Genomic DNA, 17,514 nt, shown 5'->3' on the forward strand with positions numbered 1-17,514 from the left:
CACATCCTTTGGTAAGTTTTTTGTCTCAATAAATAACGCTTCATGCCAAATTTACCGTCCTTTTTTAGAACCTAGTGCTGTTTTCACTCTGTTAAAGGTGTGACATAAACGTAAGTTTTGGGGCAATTTTTTTGCCAAACGTTCCACACATTTGACAGCATTCTCATTCTGTGGATGAATGTTTTTCAAGGTGGGAACCTTAAAGAAACTCTTAATCTAGCTTTCCATAACTCATTGCCAGGTGTCATGGGCAGAGATCTGAGAAGTTTATTGACTCATGCGTCCTGATTTTGAATGCTGTATGGTACAGGAAAGCTGGAGAGAGGAGACGTCATCATCATGGTCAAAGAAAAACTGCCATGCCCTTAGAAATTCTCACAGGACAATTTTCCAATAAATCCATGTCTCTGGCAGGTGAATTATTTATAAAAATACCCGATACTTGGAATAATCAAAGTAAAATAGAAATACAGCCTATGTATCAGATAAATACTCTGTATGTTAAAATTGTTTGAATCAATTACCTTTAAAGAAAATAGCATTCCTCCAGTGCACGTTCTAGTCTTTCACTTCTGTAAAAGGCATATTTGTACAACACTGTGCTAAGTATCTTTGGTTGCTCTTAGTCAGAGTGCTCATGTGGAGTGGTATATGCTGCAAGGATCTAAAAATGACAGGCTAAACAAAAAAACTGAAAGAACTGCAGATGCTGGAAATCAGAAACAAAGCTTAGAACAGAAGATGCTGGAAAAACTCAGTTGCATCTGTGGAGAGAAAACAGCTTTCAGTTTCGGATCCAGTGACCCTTCTTCAGCGACCCCTTTTCAAAATCGTTCTGAGGAAAGATAACTGGACCGAAAATGTTCATTCTGATTTCTCTCCACAGATGCTGCCAGACCTGCTGATTTTTTGCAGCAATTTCTGTTTTTATTTTTGTAGCCATCATAGATACATTTTGAAAACAACAAAAGATCAGACACGATTATGAAGTTGTAAATATCTGATTTTGCACATTCTATAAGGAGTGACTGCTCAGCACAAATGCAAACTTTTAGTGCTGTTGTGTCTGCTGTGGCACATTTCTGCCATCCATTTTGGAAATTCACATCAAAATTTTTGACATCAGTTTCTAGTGGACACAGCTCCCCAGCAGGAGTTGAAAGCCAGGTTAAAAAAGAATCTTCACACTTCTACTTTTGATGCATCATGTGAATAATTTAATTTCATCCTCTCCAAGAAGCAAGTGGTCACCTTGAAGCTCACTTGTTTCTCTGCTCACACAAAGATCAGGCAGGAGCACTCAGGGAGTTGGATTCCCCCACATGCCTGTGAGGAGTACACAGTGCTCAGAATGATGTAAGAAAATTGCACTCTATATAGTAACATCAATTAGACCTGAGACTCTGTGCAATTTGATCTAAGCGCCAAAACAGGTTTCCACAGGAACACTGCTTCTATGGCTATCTCCTTATTTAATAAAAGGATGAAATAAATTCCATTTTAGAAAATGTAAGTTCCTTGCCTTTGATTTCGAAATTAATCAGAGACTGCATATATAAAATGTGTGGTCCAATAATTAATTATCTTTTGGGCTTTGGGCTTGATTAAAATTGTACGTGGTGGCTAATTTAAATGGAAAGCTGTTGAATTGGATTTTTACACTTGATGATATTAATTGAAAAGAAATTGAATCAGGAAGGAAATAATCTTCTTTCCAGTCAAATAGATTCACCATTTAGCTAATACTGTCATGGCCAGGTGCTTTTAAACAATAATACTTTCTCTGGCAAGACCAATATATCTATAAATATTTTTGCATGTACTTCCCGCAGTTACTGACAGGCTAACAGGAACATTGGGACAGGATTAGGCCATTCAGCCCACCGAGTCTGCCCAACCATTTAATAAGGTCATGGCTGAACAACACCTCAATTACTTAACTTCCACTGCCCTCTGTGGCTTCGATTTCACAAGCTTTGCAAACAATTTGTCCTCAATGCAGTCCTAAGTAGCATCGCTTTTAGTTTTAAAATGTGTCCCCTTTCCCCAACAGGAAAAACATCTTACCCAGTCTATCCCTTTAGGTATTTTGTAAATTTCAGTAAGATCGCCCCTCATTCTTCAAAGTTGTAGAAAATGCCAACCCTGTTTGGTCAACTTTATTTCCTCTTGGTGGAGCGATCAATGACCGGAGTCATAGATTTAAGGTAAGGGGCAGGAGGGTCAGAAGGGATATGAGGAAAATTACTTTCACCCAGAGGGTGGTGGAAATCTGGAAATCACTGCCAGTAAGGGTGGAGAGGCAGAAATCCTCATTACATGCAAGAAGTAATTAGTTGTGTGCGTGTGATGCTAAATCATACAAGGCTATGGGCCAAGTGCTGGAAAATGGGATTATAACAGCTAGGTGCTTGTTTTTGACCAGTGTTGATAGACTGAAGGGCCTTGCTCAATGCTTTAGACCTCTATGATTTTATTTATGGGACACTGTCCCCACCATCGCAGCAACAAGTGTGGTGAACCTGGGTCACATACCCTCTCTGGCAATAATATCATTTCTGAGATAAGGAGACCAAGACTACACACTGTACTGGAGCTGCAGCCTAACCAGGCTCCTGTACAATTGAAGCAAGGCCTCACTAGCCCTGTACTTGAATCCTCTTGCAATGAAAGCTAACAGTCCATTAACCTTCCTACTGTCTTGCTGCTCCTGCATGTTAGCCTGCAGTGACTAATTGACAAAGACAGCTAAGTCCCTTTGCACATTTACACTTCACAATCTCTGCACATCTGTTTCTCGGACAAAGTAGATAAATCCACATCCTTCCACATTATATTTCATTGGCCAGGTTTGAGCCAATTCACTACACCTGTCCAAATCCTCCTGAAGTACTTTACATTTTCTTCATAACACACATTTCTACTTAGCTTTCTACTGTCCACAAATTTGGAAACATTATGTTTGGTCCCCACATACATATCATTATGGTATGTATTGTGAATAGCTGGGGCCCCTGGCACTGATCCTTGCTGTACCCTATTAGCCACAGTCTGCCAACATGAGATTGTTAGCCATTCATTAATCCATGCCTATGCATCACCTCCTATCCAACGTGCTATTTTTTATCTAACCAGACTAGTGTAGGTGGCTTTACCAAAAGACTTCTGAAAATCTAGAAGACACCGTTTAAAAAAAGTCCAAAGAGTTGTCAAACATGATTTCCAATTCAAAAACCCATGGTGATTATGTCCAAACAAGTCATTATCAACTAAATGTCCATTTATCCCATTCTTTGTAGTAGATTCTAACGTTTCCTTCCTAACTGGTGCAAGGTCAACAGGTCCATAGATCTGAGATAGCAAGAGCTGCAGTTGCTGGAGTCACAGGTAACAAAGTGTGGAGCTGGAGGAACACAGCAGGCCAGGCAGTGTCAGAGGGACAGGTCCATATTTCTGTTTGCTCTCTGGCTTCCTTCTTAAATGATAGAATTACATCTGTTTCCCTTCGATTCACAGGGCTCATTCCAGAATTCATAGAATTTTGGAAGATGACCTGTGGCTCAGTGGTTAGCACAGCGGCCTCACAGTGCCAGTGACCCGGGTTTGATTCCAGCCACGGGTAACTGTGTGGAGTTGGCACATTGTCCCTGTGTCTGCATGGGCTTCCTCTGGATGCTCGGTTTTCCTCCCACTGACCAAAGATGCCCAGGTTAGAAGGCCTGGCAATGCTAAATTGTGTGTAATGTTTAGAGACGGGTAGGCTAGTTGATTTAGCCATGGTAAAAGTGGGGTAGTGGGATATTGTAGGGGGCTGGGGCAGGGTCTGGGTCTGGGTCCGATGCTGTTTGGAGGGTTGGTGCAGACTCAGTGGACTAAGTGGTCTCCTTCCACACTGTAGGGGTTCTACAATTCTATCTCTATCACCACCTCCTTCAACTCTCTGATACAGACCCTTTAGGTCATGGTGATTTATCAACCTTCAGCCTCAGTATTTTTTCCCTACTGCTCATTTATTTCAACTTCTCATTCTCTCTAGCCAGTTGAATCTCTAGCTCTGTGAAATTTCTGGTATCTTCCTCAGTGAAAACTGATGAATAAGTTGGTCTCATCTTTTTTTTGTTCAGGTTCATACATTTGCATTTTTATTTGCTTTAAAGCCATCCAGTATATAATCTCCTGCAAGGTAACAGCGCATTGGGATAGAAGTTCTGGTGTTCTATTGTTAGACTTTTGAATATAAAAAAGTGGGATTTTCATGGGTTCAGTGGAAGTACAGACTTGGGAACAAATCAAGCTATATTTCGTTATCAGGCTAAAACCACTTGTTTGCAGTAAAGCAAAGGTGGAGAGCTGGTCTCCAATTTTAGTGTGTTGAATTGTTGGACTGTGATGGCATCAGGACAAGTCTTTATGTCTGTTGTGCTAGTTTGTTAAAACATCACAGAATTCCACCTATTTTATGTTCAAGTTAATACTTATAACACCTCAAATTAGATCACAGGACCTGTTATGCCTTCTTCGATCACCAGCTCTTGTGAACCAAATTCTAGTCCAGGGCCTGTTTCCAATTACTGAGTTACATCTTGGGATAAGCATTGGTCAGAAACTGAGTCAGACTAGCCATACAAATAACGTAATTACAGGAGAAAATCTGAAGCTGGGGATTCTCCAATGAGTAACACACCTCCTGTTTACCCAGAGCCCCTCTGAAATCTACAAGACAAATATCTACAATCTGATAAAATACTCCCACTTGCCTGGATGACTGCAGTTCCAAGAACACTCCAGAAGCTCAAAACCATCTTTGACAAAGAACCTCATTTGATCAGCACCCCAACTATCACATTATACATTTACTCCCCCCACTCCCGACTCCGACAAAACCAGCTCACAGTATTAGCTGTATGCACCACATATAACATACTTGCTGAGGGTCCTGTAACAGCACCTTCCAAACCGCTGTTCCCCCCCCATCCATCTTGTAGGACAAGCAAAAGGTACACAGGAAGACCACTGACTGCAAAATCCTCTCCAAGCTGCACGTCCCGACTTCAACCTGTATCACTGTTCCTTTACCATTGGTTAATAAAGTGGAACACCCTTCCGAACATCGCTGTGGGTGTACCTGCTCCACATATATTGCAATGGCCAAGAACAAAACTTGTCTGCACCTTTTCATGGTCAGATAAGGATCAGCAACAAATGCTGGTCAACGCAGCAATGTTTGTATCCCTTGAAAGAGTGTATAAAAAAGCATCTCTAGGTTTCAACTGGCTTCATTCTCTCTCATATCAAGTCTTTGCAATTTATCTGAGCCTTTTCAATTTTCTTCCTGTCATTCATGCTCCTTTCCCTGCTGTTGTCTATCACTACTTCATGTGTTAATTTCTTCACCTTATCATCTCACAACACAATCTCTCTTGATTTACAAGCCATAGCAACCTAACAGCATATTGTGTACATTTAACCTTGGGAAGCTAAGAGGGTATTGGTCTGTACTTGAGCATGTAGGATGAGACTGAAAAGAGTGTCTGTGTATAAAGGCACAAAGTGTTTGCATATTCATATCTAACATGCACAACTGTCCTGATGTGGCACCTTGATTAAAATAAAAAATGGAGATGATTGTTAAGTGGGTGTAAAGGAAAATCAAACTCATTATTCCTCAAAACTTCCAGAAATACTCATCTCAGAAATTTGTATTCTATGATAATAGCATATCAGCTCAGGTCACACTTCTTGATAACAATACCTTTCTTTCTGGTGCCATAGTATCTAACATCTACCATGGCATTCATAAATTATGTCCCTGACAACAGTGAAATTACCCAAAACTAAAAAGAGTAACACAGCTTGCTCCACGGCAGTAACACACCTGAGTACTGACAATACTCTAATAGTCTATTCAAGCCTCATCCTTTCAAGGTATAATGTCATTTCAGCCCTTCAACACATTACTGTATTAAGACACATATTGTGTCAGTGCTAGTGCACTGGCTAAAATATTGAAAATTGAGCAATATGAATACAGAAGATCTGAAAGTGCAACACCTAACACGGTGAAGAACTTATTAGCACTCAAATTCTGTAACGAGCCTATCACAGAGTTCTTAATGAGGTCAATTAAAAGCTTCTTAACACACAGCAATATTGGTCGGTGTTTTTTCCCATACTTAAAAGGAAGGGCTCAAATTAAGATACTATTTGAATGGTACTGATTTTACCTTTGATACTGTTGTGAAGTTAGGTCGAGTATTTATGGCTTGGGAGGCAGGAAGTTAGAATTTGGTGTTTGTAAAATGATAGGGGGGAAAACATTGCATGGTCCCTTTAAAAGATCATGTGCTTTTTCTTTGCTTAGAGATAGAAAAGGGATGTCTGTGAGTAGCACTTGAAAGTTTGCAAGTGCACCTGAGATTGAGAAGAAATTAAATCAGATGAATTATTTGGTAAAGATGCCAGAAAGGAAGAAAAAATATCAGGCAAGTCATGTGAACATGCTGAAACATTATTCAGACGGGGATAGGGAACCAGAGGACTAGGTATTAGTTACTGCCACTCAGAGTGAGGAATCAAACCCAGATGACTTACATATTTATATATCTCAGAATAAATTGAATAATGAGGGAGTCCTTAGGGAACAGGATAGGGTAGTGAGCTATCTGTTCTGGGATCAGAGAATTGAATTAAAAATTTTGATACTGTGCTACAAGGGCCTACATAGAAATAAAATGGGGAGGACTAATGCCATAGTACATGAGGTTGACGTAGGGAATGCTGTTCTGACAAAACAACACCCTACAAGCTCAATCGTCTCAAAGCAGTGCAGGTTCATAAAGAAGTGGAGGTGATGCTCCAAGAAGACACAATAGAGACAAGTGAAAGTATGTGAAGTTCATTAATTGTGTTGATTTCCAAACATGATGGCTTGGAAAGTCAATGCAATGTCCAAATCTGACTCATACACAATTCCAAGGCTGGAGGAGTGTGTGGAAAAAGTAGGACAAGGCACTTCCGTTGCATTGTTGGACTTGCTTTGTAGTTACTGTCAAGTACCTTTGTCAGAAAGAGCAAAAGACTTTTTTTTGTAACCCCAAATAGGCTATATCAGTCTAAAGTAATGCCCTTTGGAATGAAAAACGTACCATCCACTTTTCAAAGGCTTATGAACAAAATTATTGCAGGATTGACTAATTGTGCCATCTAAACATATGATTTAGTAATCTTTAGCCACTCACGGAAAGATTGCATAGAGCATGCGGCAGAGCTCTTTGAGAGACTACAGAAGGCAAAGTTGGTTGAAAACTTGGCAAAAGCAGAATTCATGGAGGCGAAAGTGATAATCTTAGGGTACAACATCAGATATGGACAGATGACACCCAGGAATGTGAAGAGGAAGGCCATTGAGGAATTTCCAAGACCATCCTTGAAGAAGGAAGTGCTTTGATTTTTAAGATGGAGTGGGTTCTACAGGAAATTTGTACCAAGCTTTAGTAGTTTAGTCGCACCATTGATGGATTTGTGAAGAAAAAACACGAACTTTTGGGACAGAACAATGCCAGGAGGCATTGGAGAATTTAAAGCAGTGTTAAATACCCCACCAGTTTTAGCCACACTAGACTTTTTAAAACCCTCTAAAGTTGCTATCAGCACAAGCGATGTAGGTGTTGGAGCTGTCTTATTACAGGAGGGTGATTGGGGAATTGAAAGGCTAATCAGTTATTTTTCAAAAAAACTCAATATCGATCAGAGAAAATATTAAACCATTGAAAATGAGTTATTGAGTTTGGTTGCGGACTTACAACATCGTAATGTTTACATTGCCAACAATGCCATCAGAGACAACTGTGTCTCCTGATCACAATCCTGTGACATTTCTGAAAATTGACATTTAAAGACAAGAACACTGGATTATTTCATTGGAATTTCATATTTTAATTTACAAATTGTACATGTTCTGGTTCTGAAAATATTATTGCAGCTGCTTTATCACAAGTTAAAAAACATGTTTATATAAGATATAAATGGCACTGTTTAATGTGCAATATATACAGAATTATAAAATGTGTAACTCTACATTAATGAGTTATGGATCTAACAATATAATGGAGTTAAGGTTGTTAAAAAAACATCTTTTCACAATGATGTTTTTTTTTCTTAAGGGGGAGGTGTTGCAAAGTTGGGTAGAGTATTTGTGGATTGGGAGATAGGAAGTTTGAACTTGGCGTTTGTAAAATGCAAGGGGGGAAAACGTCGCATGGTCCCTTTAAAAGATCATGTGCTTTTTCTTTGCTTAGAGATTTAAAATGGATGTCTGAGAGCAGAAGCTTGAAAGTTTGCAAGTGCACAGAGAGCACCTGTATTGAAACATTTGTACTGAAAGGCTATACAGTTAGGAGGCCAAGCTGTTGTTTTTCCTCGGAAAATAAGCTTTCAAATTTAACTAATCAATTTGAACCTGACACTTTGAAACCAAAAAAAAAATTAAATTTAATCCTGATTATTTTGACAACAATGAACCAATTCTATTGTAAGAAATTGATATCTCATCATTGATACATAAAAAGAAGGCAGTTGGACAAAACCCCAAACCTAACTGCCATCTGCCAGAGCTAACAGTCCTCAGCTCCCAAGAGAGAATCTCACAGCCTCCACAATGTCATCAAAAAAAGCACCATCTAAATAGTAACAGTACTCAAGGCACAACTAGTTAACATTCCTGACGGAAGCTTCGACAGAGAGGGCATTTCTGACAGAGGAATCAATGGAGAAGGCACAGAACATTTTGGAAGATGTACAACCTGGTTGTAATTTCAAGAGGGTACATCTTGTTTTGTGTAAATGGGAGTTGTATTCATTGGAACAGTATACCATTAGACTTTTGTTTTATTTGGGATAGTTAGTTGTTAGAAGGGACCCTCTCAGTTTGTTAATAGTTTAGTTATTTTGTTCACTGTTAGATTAGATAAGTAACTTGGTCACTGTTGGTTTTGAAGTGAGCATTCAGGATTTATTTCATTTAAACACTAGAAGTTGCCGAAAGGCAGGTTATACCACTTTTCACATCCTTTTACAGATTATAGGGCAAGGTGTTCCTCTTTGGTGATTTCAGTTTTAGTTCTTGGGGAGTGTGGGGACGGGATGTCAACCTCTGCTTTATAACAATATCGTGTAAGATTAACTTTGTAGATGGTCTGATCAAATTTGAATACAGTTGTTTTCTAATAAAAAAAGAAATTCTCCACTATTGAAGTCACTCCAGATCTTTAAGGTGACTGGATTTTTTTATCCCATTGAATTATGCCCCATTATTATATTGATTTGATGGAAGTAGAGGTTGCCTTTTGGTGAAATGCAGAGCAAGTTAGCATATACTTCCCTGGAGTTTTAAAGAATGACAGGTAATCTCCATTAAATATACAAGATTGAGCAGACAAAGAGGCATTGCTTTCCATGGTCAGCAAATCTAGGACTGTCTGGCTGAAGAAATTTCTCCTTATCTCATTTTTTAAGAGTCGTTCCTTCAGTCTGAGGCTGTGCCCTCAGCTTCTGGTCTCTCCTACTCATGGAAACATCTTCCTCATCTCAACTCTATCCAGGCCTCTCAGTATTCTGTCAGTTTCAATCACATCCTATCTCATCCTGAGAGACGCAGGATCAAGTCCCACCTGGTTCAGGGGTAACTAACAACATCTTTGAAAAGGCTGCTGTGAAAAATAGGTTAAATAATACAAGAAAAACACAGTTCAGTGATGCTATTACATAGCTTTGGACGCAATGGGAACGTGAATCCTGGTCACCTGGATCAGAGGTAAGGATGCTGCTACGAGAGTCCTTCACATAATATTTAATTTTTTAATTTCACCTATTTTTCTAATCAACCCGTTCAGAGATGTTGTTACGCATCTCTGGAGCAGGTAGGATTCAAGCCCAGGCCTCCTGGTCCAGGGGTAGGGACACTGCCACCACACCACAAGAACCAGCTGTTGCTCCTATTATTTAAGCGGCTATTAAGTCTTATATGAAGTGCGAAACCATAATTATCGGAGGTAATTTCATTGTGACCAGGTTTCAAGCATCAATGTTAATGGAAATTGATGAATCATAGCTCCCAAATGAAAATGTGTGAGATTTCACAAGGAAGGTTAATGAACCTGAAAAATAAGGAGCTTAGATTTCTAATATTCACAAAGAGAACATGCAGTTATTTTACTCAACCTGTTCAGAAATGTTAATGACAAAGGTCTGGGACAGCAGGATTTGAAACACAGACATTCTAACTCAGAAGAGTAGGAACACTATCCCAGTGCCATAAGAATCTGAACCCTGATAGTTATTTCCTAATCAACTCATTTGGATATATTATTACCACACCTCTGATGCAGGTGGAACTTGAACCAGGGCATCCTGGTCTAGGGCTGAGGACATACCCATATCACAACGAGGGATAGTGGACTATAATTTAGTTGGCTCTCATCTCACAGAAGGCAGGTATCAGACCATTTTGTTTCAAGAACCTATCCAGCTAAATGGATAACTCAAATACATTTTGAAACCATTGTGAGTTCAGCTGAATCGTAAATAAAAGAACGGTGATATTTTTCCATACACCTAAAATAATCTCATCCCAATCAGCTGCTCTTTCAGTCGATAGAGGTTTATGAATTGATGCATTTGCTTTCAAACCTACAAAAGGCAACAAGGATGCAAAAGCATTGAGCTGACTATCAATGTTTGATAAAATGCCTTTCCAGTGTTAAAATCTGCATCCGGTGGAAAATGAGCTTACATACATTTAAATAGCTTCACAAAGAAGATTAATCCAGGCCCATAATTACAGGAATCTGCTCCAAAAATGATGAACATTCCACTTTCTAGAAAAATCAGTGAATTATGTTTTGACAATGCATGAGTTTCTGCCTTCCTGTTCTCCTATCTCTGACTTTTTTTTTGACTGTTTTCATCTTTTAGTGGGCTCAGCTAGAAAAGATGTTCAGGCAAGATCTAGGACAAGTAGATTATGGAGCATATGATACCATTTGACCTATCATGCCTGTTCCAACAGTTTGAACAAGATACCCAAATACACCCACTCCTGTGCCTTTTCCTCCAAACAGTGCAAGATTTTCCTTTCAAAATATGTATGCAATAGTTATTACTGAATCTTCTGCCATTACTCTTTCAGGTTGACAATCTTCAGATCACAATAGGTTGCTCTGTAAAGAAAATGCTTCAAACTTTGTCTTTTATTTAGGTACTTTACAGAATTCTGGATTAAGCATTGAGTTCAACAGTTCTAGGTAATAATTTTCCAGACTAAATAATCATTTCACACTGATACTCACATCAATGTTTTCTCCATACGACTGCCTGGAGATCCAATAATTTCTCCCAGTGTAACAAAAATCTGACCAAGGAAATCCTGAAAATAAAATTCACAATGACATGTTTTTTAATTAATGTTCAGATTAAGATTAGATATATTGGTGTTTTGCACAAAGTAATGACATCAGTAAATTCTAAAACCATTCCAACAACATCAATTGCATCATGTTGTGACAAATTGTGATATTAAAATGTATAATTATGCAAAACACAAAATGTTCTGGAATACAATCAGGTATATTTCAGTACAACGCTATCACACAATTCTGTACAATAGAAGGGAGCTGAACATTATCTGGCACATTACACTAAAGTACTATTCAGTATCAGGTATACTGGACAGCAGTGCTAAGTTGTACCACACAATAACTTGTATCAATGTTTATAATTTGTTAGTACTCATAACCAGAATAACTTACACTGATATACAGTGCAACAGATTAAAATCTTGCCCCAAGGATATACAGTTAAGTTTCAGTTTCATTCATAATACATTCCTAAAGTGAGAAGTCAGAGTGAAGGAAAACATTACTACTGCCCACATCATTCTCCAAGTCTGAAAGCTAATTGACACTGCTTAGAAGTTTGACAACACTAAACCAGAAAATGCATGAGCTGGGAAAGGAATTTTTAAAGAGGACAGAACAATAATACTGAAGAGATTCATAAATCCACATTGCACTCAGATGCTGGCAGCAATTATTGGCAAAATCAACTGGAAATTACCAGCTAATAAATCCAAGAACAGAATCATTGAATAGTTATAGACGGAAAAATAAACCAATTTGGTCTATTATGGGCTACAAGAGGAACTCAACTAATCCCACCACATTTCCTTTTTCCCATGGCCTTGTTTTTATTTCCTTTTTTTTCCTTTTCAGGTACTAGCCAAATCCATTTTCAAAATCCTGAGTGAATGTTTAATCCACTACACTCACAGGAAATGCACTTTGAATCCTAAATACTCCCTGTTCCAGTTCTTTAACTAATCATAAGAGTACCCTTTGGGTCCCCTAGGGGAGCAATGTCTCCCTAACTACTCTGCCCAGACTGCTCATAATGAACATTTCTATCATATCTCCCTAAAAACCTGGCATCTAAGGTGAGGAGCTCCTCCAATTTTTTTTCATGTAACTGAAGTCTGTCATCCTTTGAAATATTTTTGCACTTTTTTTCTGCATTCCAATGCCTTCAGTTCCTTCTTTAATGCGTTACCAACAATTGGAAACAATATTCCAACTGACGCTAAGCCAGCTTTATAAAAGTTCACTATAACTTCTGTGTTTTAATATCCCCTGTATGTAATGCTCAGGGGGTGGGAGGCGGGGTGGTGTTTGTAAGCCTTATTCATACTCTTTCTGCCCTGCCACCTTCAAAGGATTGTGCACACATATACATAGGTCCTCTGCTCCTGCAACCCACATTAGAATTTTATATTTTATTTTCTATTACTTTTCCTTGATCTTCCAAACAAAATATATCACTTTACACTTTTCTGCATTAAATATCTTCAACAAGTCCACCCATTCCACTTGACTGTCTGTGTCATCTTGAAGTCTATCATTGTCCTCCCAACAGTTTGTAATACTTCCAAGATACAGAATCTGCGAATTTTGAAATGGTATCCTGCACACCAATGTCTAGGACATTAATGTAGATCAAGAAAAGCACTGATTATCCTACTAAGCCTGGAAAACCTTACTGTATGTGTATTCAACCCTAACAAAAACTGTTCACCACGACTCATTGTTTCCTGTATATCAGCCTACTTGGTATGCATGCTGCCTCCATCAGTTTTCTTGCTTGAGTTTCAACGTTGCTGACAAACCTGTCACGTGGTACCTTATAATTTGCCTTTAGGCAGTCCATTTAAAGCACATGAACCTTTTCTGTAACCACATGGAAAAACTCCAATTCACACTGCGACAATAATCGCTGCACCAATAAAGATTCAAAAGCAAATTTATTCAATGAAACACACAAGGCTACTAAATGGAATGTGGGAGAAGGAAATAAAATTCCCAGCAATGATGATCCAAATCCAGAAAATAATCACGTACTTGTCAGCAATCAGCTAATGCACCAAAATTCACCTCCATTGATCTTTCCTCCAGAAAAAATCAAGCTATCACATCTATTTGATAAATCAGCAAATTGGCAAATGTGAAGAGTACCGTTCCTAAGCTTTTACTTTCAAGACTGGACAACAAATTAGACGCAGAACAGGTTAGCATACGTCTCTACTATATGGGTAGAACGTTTGATCATGTGTTACATACAAAAAAAGATGGATAAGAAATTAATTATGTTTGATAACCTCAATAGATTTTGATCTATATTTCAATTCAAGAGCAAACAGGACGCTATTATGCAAAATGTTATGGTAATAGTGGTGGAACAGCTTGATGGTTAACATGAACCTAATTTTGGAGATGTAGTATTCTAAACGTCTCAGCCGATGCTGAAATAGTAATGATTTGTTTAGTTAGTTACAACAGAGTAGGCAGATAAAACATATATTAATGATGGCATTCTGGGAACATCTGGGACATTCTCACTACAGATGGTGTTGATAAATTATGGAAAATCCAGAACTGAAAGGAAATACTGACAGTGACAATAAAGGTCACGGTACCATCAAGGATATAAAGAATAAGGTATTCGTGGCACAGTCATATCCCTCCCTCTGAACTACGAAGCCAGAGTTCAAGTACTACTTGCTTTAGAGGTGTGTAATAACATCTCTGAACAGGTTTCTCTTCTTATACTACTTACCTCTGACATTCCCCAGTTGCAGATCAAAGGTAACATACTGAGCGTGTTCCCACGTGTCTACTCAGAAACTTCCCGTTGGGAGGCGTGACAGCTTGAATTTAAAAAGTCACAGGAATTTTTATTATCATACATTCATGGAAGGTGCTGGTAGGCCAGCATCTTATGCCCATCCCTAATTGCACTGCAGAAGACAACAGTGAGTCTAAATAAGGAAAAGGAATTGGCAAGGTGGGCCGAAGGACCTGTTCCTGCCCTGTATTGTTCTTCATTCTTTTCTCTGAAACAAGGTATGCAGTAGTACTTTTCCACAGCTGAGAGAAAACACACTGTGCTTTGTGGTTGGATGGCTTCCCACTTGAAGTAGGATCAATTATGGTGTTGAGCTCTTGTGTATTTTAATACTGAACATCAGATTATTCCATGGCTTTTTGTTCCTTCTTTTACAGGGCACTGCTGGCTAGGCCATCATTCTCTTATCCATTCTGAATTGCCTTTGCATAGTTGATCATGAGAAGCTTCTTGAATCTTTGTAGTGCATATGGTGTTGATATATCAAAATTCTTATTAGGGAGGGCGTTGTAGAATTTGGACCCAACAACAGTGATATAGTTCCAAATCAGAATTACGCTTGGCTTGGAGGGGAACTTGTAGGTTGTATTATTCTCGAGCATCTGTTGTCCTTGCCCTTGCATCTGGTAAAGGTGATGGGTTTAGAAGGTGCTGTCAGAGGAATCTTGGTGAGTTGTTGCAGTGTATCTTGTAGGTGGGACACACGACTGCTATTGTGCATGTTAGTGGTGAGAGTGAAAGCTTACGATGTTGAATAGGATGCCAATCAAGTGGACTGATTTTCCCTGGATGCTGTTGAGCTTCTTGAGTTTTGTTGAGCCTATACACATCTAGGCAATTGCAGAGCATTCTATTTCATCGTGACTCAAGCATTGTTCACAGGAAACAGTGTTTATGGAGTCAGGAGGTGATTTATTCAATGCAGAATTCCTCAACTCTGACCTGCTCTCATAGTCACAGTATTCATATGGCTAGGCCAGTTACATTCTGCTCACTGGTAACCTCTAGGATTTTATTGATGGGGATTAAGAAATGGTAATGACTTTGAATCTCAAGGGGTGATGGTTAGGTCATAGCTTTTTGGAGATTGTAATTTCCTGGGTTCTTGAGTGGTTCAAATGCTACTTACCCAAACCTAAAAGCTGTTAAAGCCCGTTCAAACTTACAAAATGGAACAAGAAATTGGCCTTTTGGACCCTTAAGCCTGCTTGGCCAATCTGTGTTTCGAAATCCACATGTTTTTAAAAAATATTTAGTAACCTCATCCACACTACCTTCTGAAGCAGGGAATCCCAAAGTCACACAACTGTCTGAGAAATAAATTCTCTTCATCACTGCTCTTATGGGGCAACCCACATTTTAAAACTTTGTTCTGGACTGACCCACAAGCATAAACATTCTTTCAACGTCCACCTTGTCAAGGCTATTTGGGATCATATACACATCAATCTATCAGTCCCTAACCTTTGAAACTTCAATGCAAACAAGCACACCCTGTCTAACCTATCCTCATGAGACAACCTGCTTATTCCAGGTATCAGCCTAGCAAGCCTCCTCTGAACCATTTCCAATGCATTTACAGCCTTCCTATATGCAGAAACCAAAGCTGCATACTATATTTGTGACATGATCTAACCAATGCCCTGTATGACTAAAGTGTAACACCCTCAATTTTATGTCCAAATACCTCTCATCATAAAGGATAATATCCCATTAGTTTTCCTGATTACATACTGTACCTGTGTTTTGACTTTTTATAACTCACTCCAGAACATCTAGATTGCTCTGCTTATTGGAATTCTACAGTCAATCTCTGATCAGATATACCCTGCATTTTTATTTTTCCTGCCAAAGTGAAAAACTTCATGTTTTTCCACATTAAATTTCTGGCTGCTTTTTTGACCAGTTGCCCCATCTGTTTACATCCATCAGTAACTTACATCTTCTTCACCATGTCCTCTCCAATCTACTCTGGCTTCATCTGCAAATGTGGTTACCTTGGCTTTATTCCACTCACTTAGTTTATTGTTATAATTTTTAAAAAATTGAAGCCCCAACATAAACGCCTGTAGGACTCCACTTGTCACATCCTGTAAATCTGACAAAGATCCATCTATACATACTCTCTGTCTTTTCCTTAGCCAGCCAATCTCCTATCCATGCTAATACCCACTAGTCACCCACCATAAAATGGCCTTTCATTTTTGAAATAACCTTTGATCTGGCGTCTTATTAAATGCTTTCTGGACAAAAAGAAATGTCTACAGACTCCCTTTTATCCATAGCATGTCCTATTTCTTCAAAGAACTCCAAGAAATTGGTTAAACATCATTTCCCTTTGATGAAACCATGCTGATTCTTCCGGATTACTTTGCGCTTTTCCACGTGCACACTGACAATCCCTTTAATAACAAAGTGTGGTGCTGGATGAACACAGCAGGCCAAGCAGCATCTTAGGAGCACATAAGTTAACGTTTCGGGCCTAGACCCTATCCCTTTAATGACTGATTCTAACACCTTCACTAAAACAGAAGGTAAGCTAACTGACCTATAGTTTTCTGTTTCCTGCCTTCCTCCTTTCTTGAATACAATGGTTATATTTTGATGAGTGTAGGGCAGTGGATGTTGTCTACATGATATTATTAATCAATTTGACAAGGTCCCTCATGGTAGGCTGGTCCAGAAGATTAAGTCACATGGGGTCCATGGCTGGTTGGCAAATTTGATAAAAAATTGACTTGGTCATAGATGACATAGGATACTTATGGAGGGGTGTTTCTCAGTCTGGAGGTTTGTGACCAGTGGTCTTTCACAAGGATCAGTGCTTGGGCCTCTGTAGTTTGTAAAATGTACAAATGATTTGGATGAAAATGTAGGTCATCTGATTTGTAAGTTTGCAGATGACACGGAAATTGGTGGAGTTATGGACAGTGAGGAAGGTCAGCACGGTGGCTCAGTGGTTAGCACTGCTGCCTTATAGCGCCAGGGACCAAGGTTCAATTCCACCTTCGGGCAGCTGTCTGTGTGGAGTTTGCAGGTTTTCCCTGTATCGGTGTGGGTTTCTGCTGGCTGCTCCGGTTTCCTCCCACAGTTCAAAGATTTGCAGGTTAGATAGATTGGCTGTGTTATGTTGCCCGTAGTGTTCAGAGATGCGTAGATTAAGTGTGTTAGCCACAGGAAATGTAGGATTACTGGGAAAGGGTATGGGGATGGATCTGGGTAGGATGCTCTTTGGAAGTTCAGTGTGGGCTTGTAGGGTCAAAGGCCTGTTTCCACACTGTGAGG

At 39.2% G+C, this 17,514-nt stretch overlaps 1 protein-coding gene across 2 annotated transcripts in view; it reads right to left on the reverse strand.

The window, feature by feature from the left end:
* The window catches only part of LOC125460536 (copine-9-like), a 428,858-nt gene that overhangs the window by 206,655 nt on the left and 204,689 nt on the right, over positions 1-17,514 (reverse strand). For both annotated transcript variants that reach the window (XM_059649788.1, XM_059649789.1), the window contains one exon: positions 11,346-11,422. In XM_059649788.1, the coding sequence (XP_059505771.1) occupies positions 11,346-11,422 (77 nt within the window). The remainder of the gene's footprint in view (positions 1-11,345; positions 11,423-17,514) is intronic.

Source organism: Stegostoma tigrinum, chromosome 11 (genome assembly GCF_030684315.1).
Source record: "Stegostoma tigrinum isolate sSteTig4 chromosome 11, sSteTig4.hap1, whole genome shotgun sequence".
NCBI lineage: Eukaryota > Metazoa > Chordata > Chondrichthyes > Orectolobiformes > Stegostomatidae > Stegostoma > Stegostoma tigrinum.